The 12097-nt window shown below is 41.4% G+C and overlaps 2 protein-coding genes across 4 annotated transcripts in view; one reads left to right on the top strand and one right to left on the bottom strand.

Annotated features, from left to right (window-relative positions):
- STON1 (stonin 1) overlaps positions 1 to 12097 on the bottom strand; it is a 230086-nt gene that overhangs the window by 31262 nt on the left and 186727 nt on the right.
- Positions 1 to 12097, top strand: part of FSHR (follicle stimulating hormone receptor) — a 76862-nt gene that overhangs the window by 41182 nt on the left and 23583 nt on the right. For all 3 annotated transcript variants that reach the window (XR_009747211.1, XM_061475337.1, XM_061475335.1), the window contains 2 exons: positions 11149 to 11223; positions 11613 to 11687. Coding sequence is in view for 2 of the 3 variants with exons in the window: in XM_061475337.1 (XP_061331321.1) it covers positions 11149 to 11223; positions 11613 to 11687 (150 nt within the window). In the remaining variant the exon portion in view is untranslated. The remainder of the gene's footprint in view (positions 1 to 11148; positions 11224 to 11612; positions 11688 to 12097) is intronic.

The raw sequence follows: 12097 nt of genomic DNA, 5'->3' as shown, positions 1-12097 counted from the left end.
TGTCAGGGAGGTGTCCTTTTATCTGCAGATCTAAGGATGCTTCTGTTCTCTGTATTTTGTGAAATGCTGGCAGGTTAAAAGCTTTCTGCAGTCAGGTAAGGGGCAAAGCTCTCATTTGCTGTGCTTCCTTTTGTTCATGGAGAGTGAGTAATAACAGAACAGTGACCATCCTTTGGGGAAGATTGTCCAGGAGTCTGCTCCTCCTCTTCTTGCTGTTATTGACTCTCAGTGGCCTTTTTAAAAATCTATAGAGCTTACTCCAGCGCTGACCTTGTCTGATCATATTGATTGTTAGGAACTGAAGGCTAATTAGGAAGCAAGTTGCTATGGTAATTCTTGAGTCATACATATGAAGAGAAAACACTGCTAAAACCACTAGTGCATGGTGACTATTGCCACAGTTAAACAAATTAAAAAATATAATTCATTCAGATTCAGTCAGGGATTCAAATGAAGATACAATATGCAACAAGGAAGTTTTGCTACCACGTTTTCCTCTTTTTGTAGTCATTTTGGTCTTTTATTTGTCTTTGGATGAGTTATGCATAATTTTAGGACGAAATGACACAATAGACTTTGGGTTGTTCTCCATCCCCAAACCCTGCAGCCCGCACAAAAGATGTCACAATAAGGTTCATGAGACAGGAGAATGACTCAGGCAGAGGGTAATGGGACTTGGAACCCTCCAGATCTCTAGGTCACTTGTTCACATCCAGTCCACATGTATGTGATGAATGTTTCCCTTTCGCATGAGTAGTCTGATGGCTTGCATACCACGAGGTAGTGATCTCAGCCCGTGCCCTCAGGAGATGGTGATTCATCGCAGGCTACGGCTGCTGCGGCTGGCTTTCAGCACCAACCTCTTTTGGCCAGATGTTGAAATGGCTCTGCAGCAGAGGTGGTGTCGCAGTGGGTGACCACACTCTGTTGTGTGGCACTGTGGGAATGTTGGATTGCTTTGGCAGTGCTGTGCTTCATGGGTGGATAACCGGAAAATTTTTGCCAGTTGAATCTGATCGAGTATTTTCACCTTATTTTTAACTGAATGTCACCCAAAGGAAAATCATGGGCATGCTTCCCTGTGTAATGGGGGTCTTCCTTCTCCTCCTTTGGCACCTCGCTAACTAGTCATGTCATGTACAGATCTTAGCTCTCCTAATGAGTCTCCATCTGCACGTCTTTAAAGAGGAGAAGGATGCAAGAGCATGCATCCTGTTGCTACCTTTCTGGACAGTTTGAATGATGAGGCAAAATGAGTCTGAGGACTGCATGGGAGATAGGAGTGTACTGAATACAGGTCATATCCAGGTGAATGTGAGTTTCTCTGCCCCTCTCAGGCTTCAGTAGATGAATGTCCTTAAATTGACTTTAGCAGCACATAAGGAAAAAGTGAGCAGAAATGCAGCCACCGTGTAGCATGAATCTCTTTTAACAGGTCTCATAAATAAAAGGAGTGTTCTCTGTATGGCTTCTTGGGACTTGTAGGCTCACAGAGTTGCATTCATTTAGCTGAAAAGAAGATATAAAATGGAATAGTGAGAAGTGTTTGCCACTTAAAGGCAAAAACAATTCAATACATAAACCCCCCCCCCAAGCAAACAAAAGATAGGCATGCATTTAAATTGATTAGGATCTACTAAATCAGGTGGTCACATTACTCTAACGGTGAAACCAAAGCATCTGGTTTGAGGCTTTGTGTGGTCCTCAAATTAAATAGGCACCACTGTAGAGAGAAGTCCTGAGCCTGCTGTTTTGAAGTACCCACTTCATGTTACCAGCAATTTAACCCCGAGGGGAAAAAAAACCTGAAAGCTCTTGTACTTAGCCACTGCCTAATCTGTCCTCACCAAAGGCATGGGGAACAGGGATTTTATAAACCAGAGCCATCTTCAAACTCATAGAAAACATATCATGAAAACCTGTTAGCTTTGTGTAGAAGAACGGGGTGTGTTCTGGTAGTGCTGGTTGCTTTCTTTTGCTGTACCTTTCTGCATGTAAGAAAAACGCACTCCTGTCCAGGGATCCAATCCAGACCCTTAGGGATTTGGGTAACTTCAAGATAGAACATCTTTCAGAGGAAGCTCTGATCATTTTCTATAACGTGTTAAATTTGTTTCTTCATTTCCCATTAAAATAATCCCCAAATAGATGTTTTGGGGTCAGTTTGATGGAAGAAACAATATAGCAGTTGCCTTTTAGTTTTAAGTTTGTATTTAACATACACAAAGCATTCCTTTAAATCTGGAAACCAAATTGCTCTCATAGGATTGCCTTCTAGTTAGAGTGCTTGTGTGTCCTTTTGTGTATTGAGCTGTGTGCTTTCCAAAGACAATACTTAGCTAAAATCACAGGCAAATACGCACTCTAAAATGTAGAGTGCTAATGGAACTACAGATCCAATATATTAAAACCAGTGGATTTCCATGCCTTCTGCTGCAGAGTTTGGAATCTCGACTAAAGCAGCAGGCATAATCAGAAATGACGGATTTAATTTTCTATTTGTAAAATGCATTTCATCAGCATGACTTCCTCAAATGGTAATTTTTGTGGTTCGGGATCTCTTCAGGATTCTTCCCCCCTTCCTTCATCAGTAGTATTTTTCCAAAGTGTTTTCCTGGAAACATAAAAGTTTTTGCCAGGCTTGTATGCTGTGAAAACACTGGAAGTTCCGGTACGTTTACATCAGTACAGGAAGCCAGACAGAACAATATCCCTTCTATGCGGTGCAGTACAGCAAAGGGATAGACACAGCAACTTCTAAGGAAAACACTGTTTTATTCAAACCATGTTTCTTGTTCAGTCATCTTCTTTAAGTGCTGTGGGGAAGAAGATTCCTCTTCTCCCTTGATTAAGAAGGAGGAACTACTTCAGGTAAGGTGTTTTGCATTATCTCTAGCTCCAGTTTCTTTCTATGTCTCCCATTAGATATGACTCAGGAAAGCGTGGAGGAAAACAGCTCCCAGGGAGATAAAAGTGCTTTTACCTAGGAAAAAGCAGGTCATTCCCAAGTGGCCAGGAATTGTCTTTGGGTTCTCAAGGGTTTTGCCACATTCCTATGGAGACTCCATTGAGGGAATCGGTAGTGAAGGCTGTCCCATCCAGTCTGAGGACTTTCTTGTTAAAGCATTACAGCAGCAGATACCGGCAAAAAACTGGTGTTCCTACAAGCCTGAGTTGCACAGTGTGGTTGTGGCAGAGAACCTCTGTGTCTTGCATGAGCAACTTCCTTGTAAATGTAATTAGATATGCAGAAAGGCTGCTGCTGGCTGAATTGAGGCAGTAAGCACTGTATGTCTGTGGGTCCATTACTTTTATTGCTTTTATTGGAATATTGTATACACACACAAACATAGAAACGTAGTAATATATTGAATTTTGGCCAAGTTTTATGACATGTTCAGTTCCTGTTAAGATCTGTCTGTGTGCAGTCTTGCAGTGTTTGCTGATGAGGAGGATTATTTGTTTCAAGGAAAGTCAGGTAAGAGGATGTGGTTTTCATAGAGAGCTGTTCAATTATTTGTCAAATAAGGCTCCAGAGGTATGGAATCAGGCTCCTTTCTGCTGTCATCAGCTACTTGGCAAATGGATTAGGGATTGTAGGCAATTCCCATGTTTGTGTAGCATGCCATCTCTGCATCCTCCAATACAGAACCTGCAGATTTGGGCTTAATGGTAATTTTTTTCTGCTTATGATAGCACAGTATTGCAATCAGATAAATAATCCTCATTGCACACTAGGTTTGTAAAGCTTTTGACTTAGTAGCTTCTTGCTGGTGCTTGTGTTTTCTCTGGCAGTCTGTTGCAAGGCAGAGGTTTGGATTTAACTTTGGAAGCATTAAAAAGTATCCTTTTCCCAGGTAGGTTATATCTAAGGGCCCCAGTCATGCAGATAGTTATGCAGTAGTGTCTTGGCTGAGCCTGGAGGCAAAGCTCAGGCACTGGAGTTTGTAGGGTCAAGGCCTCATACACAAACCATAAAAACAGTAAGTAGCTTTTGTGGAAGGGAAGAATGAGTGTGAACAGAAAACAAAACAGAAGGAAATCTTTGTACTGGAAGAAGGTTATTTTGCAGGGAGATTGTACCATTTGGTAAGAGAAACCTAAATCCCTTCCGGAGGACATTGCAAAGGTGTAGTGGATGGTGTTAGCAGCTGTAAGAGCATGTCTGTATTCATAATTTCAGTTAACGTTAGGCAATGCTAATATTTTTCTCGTGATGGGTCCACTCATGGAGATTTATTTTCACTGAAGTAGGTGTAACATAGTGCATGATTTGCTCTAATGAATACTTAGAGACTTCTCCTGAGCCTGGAAAGGTTTTTAATGCCAGATCTGAGAAGTAAGAGGTTTTTTAACATTTTCAGTCTCAGCAATAAAGTTTAATTGTGCATATCTGAGGCACCGACTATTCTGGATCTTCCCATTTCTGTAATGCATTGGAGCTAGCAATGATCCATCCTCCAGCGGCCACTTGTGCATGTGTGCTTCCTTAAAGCATTTCAGAACTGTCTCTTGAAGTGTCTGCGAGCACCTGCTTCAAGATGGTTGGTTTGGAAAGGCTGTCACTAGACTTTGGGTCTTGGAAGCCACACGTTCTTCCAGCCTCAGAAAGTCTGCCTTTTGATTTTCCCCCCCTACTTCCTCATTCAGCTGCTCTCCTGAGTGGTTATCTCAAATGTACTCTCCTCATCTGCCCAGGTCATCTTAATAAAACTATTCATCATTAGCTGGCTATCAAAACCGAGAGAGAAGTAATAAACGGTAAGTGGCAATAAATGCCGCCAGCCAATTTCCATGGAGGGAATTACAATGTGGACAAGAAGCTTGTGTCAGCATCTCTGAAGGAGGAGGTCCCTTCCTCATCTGAACAACCACCTTTGTCTGCCAGCGTGATCTCAAGATGCTCTGGAGCCCATCATGTCTGAGAAAAATGTGCCATTGCCAGAGTGAGTGTTTTTGTTTCAGCCTTCTTTGCTGCCTTTCCCTACAAGCTTTCTTAGTCAAAGGTAAAATATAGCGATGCCCGAATGCCGGGGACAGCAGGTTACAAATCCCATCTCTTTGGGCTGTCTGCAGGGAACCAGCATTCCTGCAGAAAGCTGCCATTCTCTCCAAAGACCAAGCCCTTGCTTATTTGACTCTGCAAACCTTCACTTGATTTCAGCTGTGCTGGCAATAAGCTAAAACTAGTATAATGCATGCCCTTACTGTTGGAGTATGAGGAGATACCTACCCCCCCAAAAGGTACTGATTATAAAAATCAACTCTTATGATAATGTGGTTTCTGCCTCTGGATCCAGTCGTTATCAGTTCCAATTCTGCAGACTAATCCTGTGCTTTTTCAGGTTAGAGAGACCAATTTAAAACTGTTACATGGACAATTAATTTGATGCAGCCAAACTCTCCACAGACTTTCATCTGGATTGCTGGCGTGGTGCTAAAGCACCGATAGGAACAAAATCCCTTTTGCTTCCGTCTGCTGGGTGGAAATTTGCATTTTACTTTTCCCATGCCTGCATTGATTTATTTGAGAGCATGGTGTCATGCCCTTTGGAGAAGGCAGGAAGGCACAGTATCGGTGCCTCCTGATAATCTCCTTCAAAGACTTACGTATCCGCTATTTTGATCTAAGTGTGAAATCACTGTTAATGCTCAGTTGGTTAAATGGATATCCTGCTTATTTAGTCAGGTTAGTAAAACGTGTGTATCTTCAGCAAAGTAAAGAGATGATGAGAAGAGTCAGTGTTTGGATTCATTTTTGTACTGTCAATAACTGCTAAGATATATTAGCCTGTTACTCCCTGGTGTTCAATAAATCGTGGTAGGGAGACGAGTTTTTCATGTTCACAAGGGAAGTGGCAGCAGAAAGTGTCAACTATCTATTTTTAAAAGGTCAAAAGTCTCTAATACTTTTAAGAAAAATAGCTGTTCTTTTGTAACCTCTTTAAATCAGCATAGTAGCCTTTTGCTGTCACTTGAGAGGGAAGTTTTCCAAAGGAGGTTTTACACTGGCTTGTTTCTGAACAGAAACAGTTGTGTAAAGGAGCTCTTCTTTCTTTCATTCTGATCAGAATTTATGCAAATTGCTCTATTTATAGTTAAAGGTAGAAAGATGAAACTGTTGGTCTTTTTTTTTCTTCCCTTTCCCTCTAAATCAGTGCAAAGCTATTGATTTGTTGCAGTGCAGCGAGCCCAGTGAGGCCACCTGCTCTGGCAATGAGTAGCTGATACATCCAGTATCGCTGCTAATTGCAGGTACCTGTAGAGTGAAAATAAATTGTTCACAGGAATACACAGGATATTTATGCCACAAAAACACTGCCTCAAAGGCTTGAGGATAAAAGGCCAAAATGCCTTGTTATGATGTATCACAGGAAATGTAAAGTGAATGAATCAAGTGTACAGCCATGTATATACCTGCTCTGGAAGGGCATCAAGAAAAGCTGGAGGAGCACTACAGAGGAGGGCAGAGTGGCTAGAGAGGGTGGAAAAACCTCCCTTCACACCACATGCCACGTCTGTGGGCAAGGTGAACACACCAAACAAGTATCCAAGCCACCTCGACACACAGGACAGCCCCGTCTGCTAGTCTGCCACAGAGAGATGAAACACAGAAATCCATATATCCCACATTTACTGTGGTTGTCACCCAGCCAAGCTCATCAGTTGGGCATCAGTTACTCTACGTCATCCCTGCTGCTGGTGTTGCAAGGTCTTCATGCTCAAGAGCGTATGTCCCTGGGCTCTGTGAAAGGGACTGATGCTGTGATCTGCCTCTAAGCCAATCTTCTGCTATAGGTATCCTTTCCTCCTTGCATGCAAGTTTCCACTTATTCTATGTTAAACTTCTGTATCTGTATATAATGTATAGAGGTGTGTACACATTTGTTTGAAATAGGAACAGTTCCTAACGGGAAAATTGATCCTATCCCTGTCTGTGTGCTCTGCTCTGATCCTGAAAGGAATTCTTATCATAAAAAAGACATATAGTCTTTTATTCTTTAATTGTTTTGAACTATGAGACCACTTGGCTGCAAGACCATTAGTTTGTGAATGGTACAGTCTTGCTGTTGCTGTAAGACTTTGATTAGTCTAAGGGATATTTTCTTTGGAGGGCTACAAAGAAACTGCCACAAACTATAAATTCCTTGCTAACAGAATTATTTAAAAGGCTGTTTCAGTGTATCTTGATTTTTGTGGGTCACACTGCATGAGTGCAGCTGGTTTGAAGAGGAATACTCCCTATGCTTCATGCTGGGCTCTCGTCACGGATGTCATGAAATGCACTCCCAGCCCTGCCTAAGGGCAGTTTTGCAGGCAGGTTAAACCAAGCTAAGGCTGTGCTGCCAGTAGGCAGCACCTTCCTCCTTCTCTTTGTATTCCATTTCTCTCCCTACTGTCATTAGCTCTGGGTTTCACAAGTGGAAATCACAGAATCAACTAGATTGGAAAAGACCCTGAAGATCATCAAGTCCAGTGCTACATTGCAGTCAGTTGCTTGTGAATGGGTAATAATGATTACAGTTTGCTACAGTGGTGGCAAATTCCCTTACTCATTTGATGTTGTCACACCTGGAAGTCTTAACATTCTCCTTGAAGAAACATAAAAATTACTGTGCTGGGTTCCTTTGTAAGACATCTTTACTGGGTTTTTTTTTTCCTCTTTTGGACTGTGTTTGAGTAAACAGTTTATGATTTCGAAGGCAACTGTTGATTTCAATAGAGGTGTTCTTGCAGTGAAGACTAAGCTTAGGCAGACGCTTGTGCATTTTGGAACCAGTGGGTGGTTTGAGGTTTTGGAGGTTTGGGGTTTTTTAAAGCAATTGCCCCTGATTGTTTTGCATACCATCTATTCAAAAGCTTTCATGCATCAGAAATGATACTCGGATTGCTCTCTGGATTTGCTGCGATAGCTAACAGTAGAGCTAATGGTATCATTCATTACAAACAAACAACATAATAACAGTCCCATCTTCTTTCTTGATGACATATAATCAGATATGCATTACCAGCAATCATCTGTTTGTGTGTATTTATACTGTAAGACAAATCACTTGCACAAATACTAGGCAGGAATCTCCCTTTTCTGTTTGTAGCTGCTGCTACAGATATTATTTGCTCTTCTCTGCAGAGGATCTGAGTCTGGTTGTTTGATGTGAGCAGCAATGGTTTGTACTTTTAAGGCCAGAGATACCTATATCCAAGATAGTGTTCTTTGGGTTTTCCATGAGCAGGGTGTGCATTTTTTGCTAGATATGAGTAAACTGTGCATGGAAATTATGTAACCAAACCCCAGACGAGTGCTGCGTGTTGTTCACAGTGCGTGACTGATCTCTTAAGTGGAATGTGATATTTTTAGTTTATCCTTCTTACGTAAATGACAGCCTGAACAGGTATAGAGAATGAAAGTCAGGTCATTCCCCAAATCTCTGCAACACCCCCTTATATGAATATTATTTAATTCTTTTAAAAATGTAATCTTTAAAAAGAAATAATCTTTTAAAACCTGAATCTTGTAAAGGCAATGTAGATACTCCTGTCTTGCTACCTCTCTTTCATTCCTTCCTTATCCATGTGTTCTCCGAGCCTTCCAGAAGGCCTGCTCATGCGCTGCTTTAATCAGATCTATATCATAGAATTATAGAACAGTTAGGGTTGGAAAGGACCATAAGATCATCAAGTTCCAACCCCCTGCCATGGGCAGGGACACCTCACACTAAACCATGCCACCCAAGGCTCTGTCCAACCTGGCCTTGAACACCGCCAAGGATGGAGCATTCACAACTTCCTTGGGCAGCCCATTCCAGTGCCTCACCACCCTTACAGTAATGAACTTCCTCCTTATGTCCAATCTAAACTTCCCCTGTTTAAGTTTTAACCGGTTACCCCTTGTCCTATCACTACAGTCCCTAATGAAGAGTCCCTCCCTAGCATCCCTATAGGCCCCCTTCAGATACTGGAAGGCTGCTATGAGGTCTCCACGCAGCCTTCTCTTCTCCAGGCTGAACAGCCTCGACTTTCTTCCATTTCTTGAACCAAAACAAAGCCCATAACCTGTCCCACACTTAGTAAGCCAAAACATTGGCTTCTAAGAATTCCATTAAGAGAGGTATATCATTCACGTTCCAAAGTTAGATAACATCTTGGATCATAAGGAATTGTCACCCTCAACAGCCCTATCTGTCTGGTGAGGTCACTACTGTAACGTGGTTTCTTAATAAACCTTTTCTGTGTAGACAGCTGATTTTTAGGTTGTGGGGAATGGCAAATATACTGTTCACCCCCTAGAAAGAGCACGAGAAAAAACAACTCAAACCTTTAAAGTATGAGATATTTCCCATGTTGTTGAATCTTCTGGACTATAATTAAGCAAGCAAACTGTACCAAGATGTAAATACAGTACAGGGGTGATTGCTTCTTCCCTGTGTCTTGTAATATTATTATTGTAATTATATGTAAAATTGTATTTTATATATATTTATATGTTAACTATCTTTTATATATAATTATTTTAATTATGTATATAAATTATAATTATTTAAAAAAAAACAGGAAAATAATAGAATGTTTTTGAAACATCCCTTGCAATGCCTGTGTGCCTTGCATGGTGTGAAGGGATCCCAGTCTCGGGCGAAGCATTTTGTTGCTGCTGAAACCTAAGTAATACAGAGGAACATGTTCACCTGTGAGCTGGTGGTTCGGCACTGCTAAACAGACCCAGTTCTCATTGCGCTCTACCAAGAACCTACTGGCAGTCCTCATGTACTTTTATTGTTCTCCAGTCAGTTTAGCGCTCCCAGTGAAGAGGAGAGCTTGATTTCTTCCCTAAAAATCCTTGAGGAAACAGGAGGGAAAGCTTCGTAGTAAACTTAAAAATAGCAAACCACTGAGGCATTTTTTAAAGCAGAAGAACACCTTACCTTCTTTTACAAGGCTTTTGTTTAGTGTTAAGTGTGCAGGTAATTTATCAGGTTCAGTTGTTACTCAGAAGGAAGTGGAATGCTTTTTATACTACTTGCAATAGTTTTTTGTGGTTATTTTTTTGACTGTGCACCTAACATTGCAATCTATTGTTTTACCTCAGGCCTGGTCAAATCTATTTGCAGCCATAATAATTTCAGAAGAACAAGAGATCCAGAAGCAGTTTGCAATCCATTCATCCAAGGTTTCGCTCCAAAGATGTGCACATCTTTGTGCCGTTAAAATCCAACAGACTGTCACACTACCACCAAATTATATCTGTATTACAAATTTTGCTTCCTACAGCTGACCACAGCCTGGGAAAATGACACCATTTCCCACAAATCACAGTAGAGAAACTTTTGGCATAGCTGGCTTTATGTTGGCTTTCCTGGTCACTGCCAGCATTAAGGGATGGAACTGGGACAGGTTGCACTGCAGTAGCTCCTGCTTGATTGACCAGGAGAACTGCTGAGCTCTAAATCACACAAGAGCCTGAGCCCTCTCTTTGCCATCCCACAAATTAAGGGAGCAAAGAAATGTATACTGGTGCATTCTGGTGTGTTGATAACACAAAACTGGCAATTTCTGTTCTGCAGATCTGTGCCTGTAGGTGGGCATTAACTGTATACAGATGAGATCAAACAGGGTTTTCTCCAAGGTATGGAAGATTTCATCATGTTTGTGGTCTCCAGCTCCTGTTAATAAGGATGTGTCTGCTGGTGGCTTAATTGTTAATATCTATGGTTTACTTTGGGTCAAAACAGCAGCATATCCTACTGCTGAAGTTTCGTCATATTCCTTGGGTGCTTTTTAGTGGTCTTTATTTCCCCCCCTCTTTCTTCACCAAGTGAAAAGATTTCATTAAAACTCTATCAGTAATTAGTGATGCCAGTGATCCAGTAGCCCATGATGCATATAACGTGACTTCTAATACACAAAGAATTGTGACAGCAGGAGGCGCAGGGCTGCTGTTACAAACTTCAGCCTCAGAAGATGTCTTTTGACTGTTGGTGTTTTTCTTAGTGGCAGCTCACCGGTGTTTCTGGGGTCTGTTTTCTTATCTGATATCCAACTTGGTTTTAAAACTTACAAGTAACCTGGGAAGAAATTCCTTGTGAGTTTTTCACTTGCCCATTCTCTGTTTCATCATGCCTTGAAATATTTTGATTTTTAATTATTTTTCAGAGAGATCTCACAGAATGATGCCTTGGAGGTCATAGAGGGAAATGTGTTTTCCGACCTTCCCCAACTACATGAAATGTAAGTAATGAGCAATCTAAATTCAAAGGAGACAATTATAAAGATTCATTATAGGCAAGTAGCAAAGATTTTGCAGCTTGGTTCAGGTAAGCTCTGAAGAATTCATAGAGATACAGGAACATTGAAACCCCCCTTTGTCTTTTCTGTCTTCGTGTCTAACTGTTCCTTTCTTTCCCTGGCGATCCTGAAGGTTATCCTCAAACCACTGCCAATATCAAAAAGTGGTGGGGTCTGCTGATCTGTGGAAGGCTGCTCTGAAACCTTGCACATCATCTGCTGTCAAAAAGAAAATCTCAGCGTATAGTACCGCTACATCATGGGGCTACCACAGATATTTTAAGATCAATATACTGATGTATCTTCTCCGGTGTTTCATTTTTTCTCCACAGAAGAATTGAGAAAGCCAACAACCTCGTGTACATTGATCAGGATGCCTTCCAATACCTTCCGAGCCTCAGATACTTGTAAGGTCTTTTACTCTTTGCAAGTACTATAGCTATTTTGAACAATACAGATGTGTTTCTGTCTACGCATGCTGACCACTTTTGGTGATGAGGCAGGATAAGGCTCTCTCCTCACTAGTAGTTGCACGTTCTCTATCCACATTTTCACGCCTAGGCCTGTGCAAAGTCCTCACAAAAGCTGAAGGTAATAACCTCCATGGAGTAGTCTCACACACAAGATCCTTGAGCCTTCCTCAGGTTGAAACTAAGTGAGGAGAAAAGGAGCTGGGCCTTTTATATGTCTATTAAAAAGGGCTTAGGTGGAAATTCCTCTTGAGAGCTTTGAGAAGAAGATCTTTCTCATCTGTCTTTACTATGGCCCTGCCCTCTGTTATACTTCATGCACATTGTCTTAAACATTCAAATTCTCT

This window comes from Pezoporus flaviventris, unplaced genomic scaffold (assembly GCF_033815535.1).
Source record: "Pezoporus flaviventris isolate CSIRO_AGI_PZ_B2104156 unplaced genomic scaffold, CSIRO_AGI_Pfla_v1 ptg000083l, whole genome shotgun sequence".
Classification (NCBI taxonomy): Eukaryota; Metazoa; Chordata; class Aves; order Psittaciformes; family Psittacidae; genus Pezoporus; species Pezoporus flaviventris.
This window is presented reverse-complemented; position numbering and strand designations above follow the sequence as displayed.